Source organism: Propithecus coquereli, unplaced genomic scaffold (genome assembly GCF_000956105.1).
Source record: "Propithecus coquereli isolate 6110/MARCELLA unplaced genomic scaffold, Pcoq_1.0 Scaffold46, whole genome shotgun sequence".
NCBI classification, from domain to species: domain Eukaryota; kingdom Metazoa; phylum Chordata; class Mammalia; order Primates; family Indriidae; genus Propithecus; species Propithecus coquereli.
Genome location: NW_012150396.1, coordinates 4,870,415 through 4,881,346, shown reverse-complemented (window position 1 = coordinate 4,881,346; position 10,932 = coordinate 4,870,415). Strand labels below are relative to the sequence as shown.

The following is a 10,932-nucleotide window of genomic DNA, read 5'->3' as shown; positions in this document are numbered from 1 at the left end:
AAGCAATCCACTGGCCTTACTTTCAAAATATAATTTAAAAATAATTTGATGTGACTATTTGAGACAGCTACATGAGTACTCTGAGAACATTTCATTTTTCTAGTTGTTTCTTTGTTGTTATTGGGGGTATGTGAGAGAGGTTGACCAGAATGATCTGCATTTGTGTGTGCTGGGGGGTGGGGTAAGCAATACTGAAGTTTTATTGCTGAGTTATTCTTTACATAAGAAAATGCTACGTTCATGAGATCCATAATCTTTTGTAGCATATAGTATCTATTCAGTGGAAAAAGGAATATTTCAAAGGGAAATGTCTGATTTTCTAATGCCATTCTTATTACTACCAGGTTTGGCCATTTCAAGAACCTAAAAGATGATGAATTCTTTGCTTGTTGCCATTATTGTTATGCCTTTAAAAAAAGGCCGTGATTCAGACGTGGCCAGAATGATTATGAACCCAAGTTCTAAGTGGCGTCAGAGGCTGGATAAAGTCGGCCTTCTGCATCTCCCTCTCTGTCACTGGTGCCAATGACTGGATTAAGAAATCATTATGCTATTAGATTACCGGGCAAAGGTCAGAGAGTAAATGGTAATCCCAGCTCAGGATGGCATTAAGGATTCTTTCTCAGGCGAGGAAGAATGTGATGATAGGTCTATCTTCCTGAGACCCACCTGACCCCAGATGTGGCTGAGCTAATTATCTGACAGGCTGAAAGTGCAGTATGGGAAGCTACTAAATAAATGATGCTACCGAGAGAGTTTTTCTTTCCCCGGCCTGATGTTCCTTCTCTGTCTCTCCAAGTTCTGTTACGTACTATCTCTGTGCTCTTGGAAGACCCCTAACCTCTCTGAATTTCAGTTCCTCATCCACATCACTGAAGCCAATAAGACCTTATAGGGTTACCGTGTTGCATTAAACGACGTGATATCACTTATATGAAAGGGCTTATCACACAGCCTTATTTATAAAGGATAAATTCCTTCCCTTACTGAATCCATACACAGTGACTATGGGTGGCCATATAGAGAGACCAGAATAAACTGATATCATAAAGGACACCAACTTAAATTTAATCAGGTTCTCCTAGATGAATCAAGACATCACTGAAAAAAATCATGCTTATATTTTCTGCTTTCTCAGCTTTGTGACTAATATTGACAAGGTTCTACCATGTGTTTGCAAGTTTGCCTGAGTAATTGAGTATCAACAGAAAAAGTATCAACAATTAAGTTGAAAGAATAGTTTTAAACAGTAGGAAGACAAAGAGTTGATCGAGAGACAAGCAAAACATTATCAAGACGCAGGGCCCCTTTCCATTCCAAAGGAAAGCTCAGATAGGGAAGGTTCCAGACTGCAATGTGTGCGAGAACTGTTTTCACTCATCAGCTTACGACAAATCAGCAGTAAATACGTTGATTGAAAGATATTCTGGAGAAGGGATTTTTTGCTTTTTAATACCCAAACAACTATCGGGAATGTCAAATTCAAAAGGTCTGTTAGGAATGGAAAAGTCTAGGCCAGGTACAGAGAAAGGGAGAGGGCTTCTTTTAGAAATAATTCTGTAAGCCTACCTTTTGCCAACAGCCAGGCATGGGTAATCCATCTGGCCCCTGTTTTAAAGAGAAGGAAAAAAAAATTCCTCAGGTTCCACAAGAATGATAAAATTTCATAATTCACATGCTCAGAGACTTATAAATTTCTACTCATGAGGTAGCTTCAGTCCTAGGTATCTTTTACTAATTAGCAATTCCCAATATATTACTCACTGTTAGTTAAATGAAGAAAATTCAAATATTTTCCAGAGTGAGTACATGTTTTGAAAATACATAAAGTATAGAAAAAGCTATACCTAATTGTGTAAAAGCAATTTACAATGCATACTCATAGCTACACCTTTAGGTAATATATCTGTACTATATTTAATTTATTATACTATAATAATACTATATGAAATTACTACACTAATTAAATCACTATTTTAAATTCAGCATTCTGTTGAATTTACTTTAATGTCATTAAAACACATTTCACAATTATCTTTATTAAATAAACCAGAATAGCTTCTCTTCCTGGTCACTATGGACTATGGCCAAATGCATGATAATGATGAATAATCAGTTTTAAATCATTTCTATCTGAAGTTTATAGCTCTTCACATGGCAGCATTTTTCACTGTTCTCCGTTGAAAGAAACCATAGTAGCACATACTCACTTAATTGAAAGATAAGCAGCTTATCTATACTTTTATAGTAAAAGCAGCTTATCTATACTTTTATAGTAAAATGTTATTCATATCATTCATCATTTTTTCTATTTAGATTCTTTGGAAGTTAGTTAACAAATTCTGAATAAAATAAGGGATTCCTAAGTGTTACAAAATGTATTTTAATTGAAAGTATTAATATGAGCATTCTTCAGATACAAATGATATAAACAAGGCAGGAAGAGTTGGTATATTATGAAAGCATGCTTGTATTTTCCCCCAACAAAATGATTATAAAACAAGATTGGACATTAATATCAAGCAAACAAAATAAAGACTGGGCACTTCATGTTGGGATTTCTGACTGTAATGATTGAATAAAATGCTTTTTCTATAAATACAATCTCTTAAAAGACTTGAGAAATATAAATTTATCTTTAAAGAAGCATGCTTATAATTAAAGAATAATATAAGAACATGCAGACCAAGTATAACCATCGATACAACCATAAAAATTGTCCTTTATACCTTGGAAATTAAGAATATAGTTTTCTTTTCAAATGTAAAAAAAAACACTTTGAAATATCTTTGTAAAATATTTGGGAAAAAACTGGTAATGCCAGATTGGTACAAGGAGAAGGATCAACCAGTAGAATTTTAGATTTTAGTATAAGGAGGATTTGGAGTTCATGCCAATGGAGATGGGGAGTTCGTTTACTTTAGGAAAGTGAGTTTCAAAAGGAGAGACCATTAACTCGAAAAGGTTATGTGACGAAGAAAAGGGTTTGGGCTGCAGACTATTATCATCTTTCGAAGCTCAGAGAAGGGTGTTCTTCTTCCCTTTGGTCTCTTAGCAGCATTCCCTTGAATTGGTTAACTCTTGAACACAGAGGCTTAATTCTGGAAGTCTGGCTTTATTTACAGCCTGAGAGAAATTTAGTGGGAGAGGCAAAAATATCTTTATTTTTTTTAGAGAAAAAGAAGAAAAAAGTTAAACTAAGGGGTAAAACCAAAAGTTACGGCCTAGCAGTGCCTTTGAATCAAATATTTTTGCATAACTTTAAGGTAATCTTGGAATATTTGTTGAGTAAATTAACGTTCCAAAGAACACGGAAACGGTGGTCATGCCAGTTGTGAGAACGACGTCAGGAGGGGGGTTGCATTCGTGGGCAGAGACGCATGCTCGCTCTCCTCTGCAAGAGCCGCAGGGAGGCCGCTCATGCACATGCCTGCAGCGCCTTGTCATGGGAAGCTCGCTGCAGCCAGCAGCACGGTGCACCGACAGCGACGAGGGTGTCACAAGCAAAGGAGCTGCATGCAGGGCGGCAGGAAAGAGAAATACTGTACCAATTGGCATGGGGCATCCAGCCCATCCAGGCCAGGCTGGCCTGGCTCCCCTTTTTCCCCCTTAACGCCACGGAATCCCTGTTTGTGAAGATTAACTCATAACGTTACTAACAGAAGAAATCACTCAGGCACAATTCTGCTAACGACAGGACCACAGTAATAAAAGGACGGGAGAGGAGCAACCCTGAAGGGAGAAGTAACATCCAGTGAAGTTGGACCCAATCAAAGGGAGCTGGGCACGTTCTTGTGATCAGGGCTTGTCTGAAAACGGCGGCCCTCTCTTTTGTGGGCAGGGAGCGGTGCTCCAATCCTATATTGGGGATCCAGTTGACACCTGTGTGTCAGGAAACCAGGCAGAGCTAGCGGCCTGAGACAAGATGCAGAACACGTCAGGACAACCTGGGATAGATGTTTCTGGCATCTGGAAGTCTGTGTTACGTGGCCTCTGCTGTTACGGGTCCCTCCAGCTTGCTCTTCTCCCATGTCACCCCTCACACGTGACATCCCACGACAGTGCGCGCGGCAGACATACCAACGGGCAGGGCGCATCTAATCCAGGAGCACCCTGTTCTCCTTTCTCCCCTTTAGGCCCCTTTTTGCCTTTCTTTCCCTTTTCCCCCTGTGGATACAAGGGTTTAAATAAAAGACAGTTTTTATTGGGGGGGGGATAATAGTAATTCAAAAGATGGTTTAAGAAAATTCTGGAAGGGCATTTACCACTGTTTTCTGATGTAGGTAAGGCATGATCTCATACAAAACAACTTATACTTTCAGAGTGGCAATGGATTCTGGGCATCGGTGTATGGGATTTTATTCAGGACACTCGGCGAGATGGAAGAAGGAAACTTAAAAGCCGACGCATCAGAAGGGAAGGTCGGTGCTCACGTCGGGCACTATGTCATGGTCGTGTGAATCAGCTCCTGGGCCACAGACCGGGCGAGGATGACGGACACCAACTGTATCGAAGCCGGCCAGGGGCGGGCGACGTTCAGGGGAATAATGGATACTTCACCCAATTTTCAATACCTATCAACTGCTTTTTTTCTAATCCTGTAACGGATGAAAGCTACTTGGAACCAGAGGAAAAGGAAAGAATATTAACAGCTTCTATTTCTTTGAAATTTATCCGATTTTATGGTATTATGTTTTGTAGCTCTCACTAAAACATATTCAGTGTATTAAAATATGCTTCTATTTCTTTAGTTTCTCATTTAAAGAAACTAAAAGCAAATACTTTCCTTATTAAGTCAAGTAAACAAAAACTGAAAGTGCCAATACCTCACAGTAATGCCAATTGGAGAAACAGACATATTTATAAACCTAGAGATCTTCAATTCACTCTCTTATTGATCTCATGCCAGGTATTTACAATGGTAAATGAGTTTCCAGCTTTGCTCACAATAAAACAGAAGCCAAAAAGAAAAAAATCTGTTCAAGAGAGGAAAAGCGTTTTGGACTCAGTAAAAAATGAGGTAGGCAGGATAATTACATAGTGGGAATGTAGCCGTGGCAATTAGTATTTAGGAATCAAGGTAAAGGTTGTGGGAAATTCGTATGGATCACAGGGAAGGAGGAATTAAGGAAAGGAGGCAAAAGGAGGAGAAGGAAGGAATGCACCGCAGCTGTTTTAGGTTAACATAAATATCTCTGCATATTTATAGACGGGGAGTTGGTGCAGCACAGAATTCAAAATACTATACGATACGTATTTAAATCAGTGTGTTCATTCTGCCACCGGGAGGGGAATTACCATACAACTGAATAATCTCTGAAGCAAAGCGACATGAATATTCAAAGGTGAAAAGACATATATATATAACAGAAACATATGAGCTATGCATTCGAATTAATACGTTCATTCTGACAGTGTGAGCAAAAGCTCCTCATTTAAGTCCTGTGTGCCAAAAAGATTGCATCAGAAGGCTCAGAATCAAAAACACTTGGGTTCTTAAATACCAGGCAAAGGGAGAAATTCTGTGTGGTTTAGCTGATCATGATCAAAGAGCAGAACCCAAGAAGCCAGGGTCAAACTAGGGCAGGTGTGACCAGAAGTTAGCTGTGGGAGCGTCGGGAGTAAGCTGCTTTCTCGTGCAAGATGAATCGACATCTTCCTTAGCAAACAGCTTCCATGCCATGGCATAAAATTGATTTAAACTTGTTTGGGTGAGCTCTTTGCTCCCAGAAGGCAGTGGATTCTTCTTCACATTGTTTTATCTGAGACCATGTGTGCTGGAATTCAATTCATTATTTGATTGGTAAATCAACTCAGATTAACCATTCAATAGAAAAAGGTCATATGAATGTTACTAGGCCAGGCTATGGGAATCATTTTTCAGTAATATTTTAGTGAACCTCAAGCTTTATGGAAAAGAGGTACACTGTACAAAGAAAAAGGTACCAATATTATTAATCAACATTATTTTGTAATACATAGTCATTCCCCATGAAACACAAAACCATCTGTCATTGTATAAGTACGTGAGGGATCTTGCTAATTTTTGTTTCCCATGTCAAAGAATTATACAGCAACAGAGTGAGACCCTGTCCTCCCCTCCAAAAACAGAATTATATACACGAAGTTTTCACAGGTAGAATCTAATTTTTCTAAATATAAAACTTTCAATCATGAAAACTGAATATGAAAATATCTTTGTATGGGTGATTAACATTATTCTGAAGATCAAGTTTGTAGCTTTATGCTTTCATAAGCTATAATATTGGTGATTTCTCCCTTGTTTAAAAGATCATAAAAATGAGTATCCTCATAATGGTGACATACTTTTGAATGAATAAAATTTTAGACTCATATTACCCATTGGGTAAATATAAAATAATACCAATAATCTTTAAAACATACTCACCTTGGGCTGAAAGCTTACATGCACAATATATCTCAAAACATGCATATTTATAGTCAGAATTTATAACTGGGAGTAAAAGAGCTTTTCATGCTTCACTTTCCCCTGTAAAATGGGGAAAATAATAGCCCCAACTTTAGGGGGTTGTTATGAAGATTAAAAGACTTATTATATGTGAAACTCTTGGGAAAGCACACAAGTGCTCCGTAAATGTGATGATACTGATGATGATGACGGTGCTTTTAGATAACCACTCACTGGGCTCTCTTACCAATAGGGGGCCAAGTAACATTTAGGTCCTAAAACATACACAGCAGTCTTAATATTGTTCTTTTTTTTACAACTCTCATTTGGCCTTCCTTTTCAACAGCTATGAACTTCACTGTTTAAGAGAATTCAAAGAGTTTTAAGTTTTTAAGTAGAGCAGGGGCACAAATTCATCTGAGAAATATAACGGGTTTGAGCCAAGAAAGTGCAATTTTAGTCACTTTAAGATTTTCACTATTCCGTTGAGGTGCTGAGTTTTTTGGTGTCTTTTGCTGCGTCCAGTGTAAAAAATTCTGAGATCTACTGTTGAGTCAAAGACCCAAGTAAAGTACAGAGAAAGGAAAAGAGAGAAAAAGGGAAAAGAATGAAGGAGAGGAAAGGTTTTTAAATTTCTTGATCCAAACTTTTCTTTCAGTCCTAAAATCATATTGTCTGATATTGGTCCCTAAAGGCCCTAGAGCCGAAAGTCCTGAGATAGAACCTCAACACCAACCTCACAAAACACACCGATCTCTACATTACATAAACCTACAGCTGTCGCTCTGACTCTGAAAGTGGCAAGTCCGAGTCCTTGCATAATGGACTTCCTGTGGCTTATCAGTCACGCTGCTTCTCCTCCACGTGCAGATCAAAAATATCAAAGTCCACACACATTTCTCTCTACCGGGAAGCGTTGGAGATAAATGAGATGTTGGCTTTACAGGCTAGATGAGCTCTGCCAAAATACCACTGCAGATTTGTGCTAGTTAATATTACTTTAAAACATTTTTTCTCAAAATCCCTTACTTTTTAATAAATTGGTGTCAGGTGGTTGAAAAATTGTAGCGTGAATATCTGAAGATTATAATTTTTTTGAGACAGGGTCTCCCTCTGTTGCAGTGGTGCTTTCATAGCTCACTGTAACCCCGAATTCTGGGTTCAAGAGATTCTTCTGCCTCAGCCTCCTGAGTAGCTGGGACTACAGGTGCACACCATCAAGCCCAGCTAATTTTTAAATATTTTTGCAGAGATGGGGGCTTGCTATGTTGCCCAGGCTGGTCTCCAACTCCTGGCCTCAAGCGATCCTTCTGCCTCTGTCTCCCAAATTGCTGGAATTACAGGCATGAGCCACCACACCCAGCCTGAAGATTATGTAATTTTTTTCTTCTATGCTAGACAGTGCCCTTATTTCTAGTGAGGTAGCCTTCTTCGTTCCTCCTTAAAGACCTGATGCCTTAGATCAGGCATCAGTGTGTTGTGTTTTTGGCACACAGGATGGAGAAAGATCAGGTGTCCACACAGACTGAACGGCAGGCAGACAGCAGGGGAAGCATCAAACAAGGCACGTGCTAGAACGGAGAGGTCACCTTTTCTCCCTTTTCTCCCAGATCACCCTTCTCACCCCGTGGACCAGGGAAGCCCTGTAGGATAAAAAGCAAACCAAAAAGATCTATTGGTGTAACTGTGGCAAAATCATATTGAAAAAAATTATTAGATTTCAAGTTTCTGAACTCCAATCTAATAAAAAATAGCATGCCAAACAATCTTAAAATTTAGGTGAAGCAGTACTTAGAAATAATAGTTTTCTAATGTCTCAGTGATCTATACACAAGTTTCTTGCTTTTTCTTCTCAGAAATGTAGAGTGGAAAGAATACCAAGAAACTAGTTTGAATCCTGTCAAGTTCACTGATTTGGGTGGATCTGGGCAAATTACTTACCTCTCTGCTCTGTAGTCCCTAGACTGTAAGATGGAGTTAATGATATCTACCGGGCAGCTGTAGTGAATGTTGCCTGCACACAGCAGGTGCTCAATAAACAATAACTATTATTACTTTTGCTATTGTTATTATTCATATAATACAGGATGAGCAGTGATTGTTTCTAGAAACATTTAATTTTGACATTCTCTATTTTTATAGAGTTGTGTTAGCATAAATATATAGTAATGCTAAAAGGAAAAAATATTGAATAATTGCTTTGAGAAAAAACATACCATACCATTCCCTAAGGATAGCATGTGAGAGGTATATTAATTTTATGTACATATTTTTATAAGTAGGTCTTGCTGATGTTGAGGATCCTTAATTTGGGAAAGTATTTTGAAGTGCCACTGTCCACTATCAGGTATTAATTTTATGCCAGATAATTATGTTTTCTGCTTTTATGTTTATCTCATGCAAACACTAGTGTATTTTATATTGCTGCCTCCATGCACAGCAATATATGCTGTGTGCATAGCTATATGCACAAAAAAATAATTAGTATCTTTCTGTCACTGGTGACGGAGACCATCGCATCTATTGCAGTAGGAAGATGTTTACCGTACGTATATTACTTACATCAAGACCAGGCTCTCCATCTTTCCCCTGCCAAAGAACCACAGTAGCTACATTAGCGTTCCTAAGTTTCACGACTAGGCTATTGCTTCGCTTAAGGCTGCCCGGACATGCAACACTCATGCTAGAACAACTACTTCAGAAATGTGAAAAAGAGTATCGATCAGTAATACAAATTTCTTTAATTAAATCAAGTGTAGTGACTGTTAGTGTTGCAGTTAAGGGTCACGAAAAGTTTTTATTATATATTGGGTTAAACAGACTAATCTTTTGCTGAAGTTTAATATTTGGTATCCAAGTTATCAGTCCAGGAGTTAAGTTGAAAGCAAACATACAGTTTAGTTGATTTAAAATCACACCAGCGCGGATCGAGGATGTGAATCAATGCTGCTTTGGTTTGATAACTTCATAGTTAGCTCATAAATGAGTGAAAATGTGAAACTGTGTATTGTTAAATATAGTTTTAATTTGGCCAGATGTGCACCTTGTGTATAAATATTAAGGGTGTGAAGTTTGAAACTTAAAAACTGGTTTTAAGCGAGCTTTGTAAATGGCCGATCCCCAAGTATAACAGAAGTCAGGAGACTGTCGTGCGAACATGATAAACTCACCCCACGGGGCAGATTACGATGCTGGTGACCCTAGTGTGTCACACCAGGGATCCACCCAAGTTTCTGAGAGGCTACTTTGATTCTGGCAATTAGATTTTGAAACATATTTCAAGATCGGCATTCTTTTTTTTTTTTTTTTTTAGCACTGATGCAATCATGGTTTAAGTTTATTATTTCAGTTCATAAAAAGTTTGTGGAAGGTACAGGAAGGTTAACAACTTTGATATGCATGCTTCCACTGTAGTCCTACCCTGCTCTACTGAATCAATTATAATTATTCCCAAGATAAAGTTTTGAAGTACACCTTCCGTCTCAATTTGAATTCTGTGTAATTGAGAGTCTTCAGAAGATAGAACACCGCCATCATTCTATGTTCTGAAGATCATTTGTCATCACAGGAATTTGAGAAGTCAGAAACATCAAGTCATCATGAATTTCAATTTAATTTAAGAACTAATTTTTACTAGAAGAGTCCTTTTAGTAAATAGCCTGTGAGAACAGGTAGAGTCTGAAGAAGGTTGTTTGGAGTGAAGCTTCCACCCCCGTTTTTGGATACAGGGACCTTCCGAGACGGTGCCCGTTATGAGCGTCCAGTCAGATGGTGGAGGGAGGGTGTTATCTGACAGTCAGAATCCTGCTCTCAGGTCGGTACAGTTTGGTCCAGAGACTGTCTCTGGTCCCCTCGACCTTGTGCAGTGTGCGCGTGTGCATCTGTGCGTGACGAACGAGTGACAGGCTGAACCTGGACCACTTGGCGAGGACAGCACTGTCGGCAGTGTGGATAATTAGTGGCTTGTTCTCTGCTCCCCTAACGTGATTAGTCTGCCCCGCGTGGGGAGGGTTAGCCGTGTCAGTAACGGTCATCTGTGCATGCTGACGGTGGGGACTGTGCACGAGACCGCGAACTCACGGGCAGGCCGTAGGGCCCTCTGGGTCCGGGCTCTCCCGTAGCTCCTTTTTCACCCTAAAACGAAAAGTAGAAAGTTCAAATCATACACACATGCCAACGTTCACACACTTTCTCCTACGGCCCGTGTATGAAGCCTCCATTTGAAGGGCCGACCGTTCTATCAAAATCCCAAAGATTCCGGCTCTCGGAGGGTCCCCGACAGGAATGGGACGAACACAATCCACGGTCGCATCTTTCACCGAGTCCCCTTTGAAGGAAGGGCAGTCAGAGGCTGCGGCCGCCCGTCTGGGCAACGGCATCTGCACATCTCGGATGCTGCACTTGGGTTGCTTTGGAGTTTAGTGTGCAACGTTTATTTGTTACTCATTAGTTTAAGTTAGTACTTTTTTAAAAGTGTGAGAACAAGATGCTTTTCCCCTGGA

General features: G+C 39.4%; 1 protein-coding gene across 3 annotated transcripts in view; it reads right to left on the bottom strand.

Moving 5' to 3' along the window:
• The window catches only part of COL25A1 (collagen, type XXV, alpha 1), a 358,759-nt gene that overhangs the window by 8,278 nt on the left and 339,549 nt on the right, over positions 1-10,932 (bottom strand). For 2 of the 3 annotated variants that reach the window (XM_012655108.1, XM_012655107.1), the window contains exons 32-36: positions 10,511-10,564; positions 8,993-9,019; positions 8,020-8,073; positions 3,549-3,626; positions 1,570-1,608 (exon numbers count right to left, since the gene is read on the bottom strand). In XM_012655108.1, coding sequence (XP_012510562.1) covers positions 1,570-1,608; positions 3,549-3,626; positions 8,020-8,073; positions 8,993-9,019; positions 10,511-10,564 — 252 coding nt within the window. Of the gene's footprint in view, positions 1-1,569; positions 1,609-3,548; positions 3,627-8,001; positions 8,074-8,992; positions 9,020-10,510; positions 10,565-10,932 lie in introns of those variants that run through there. The other variant, XM_012655109.1, reaches the window with a different exon arrangement.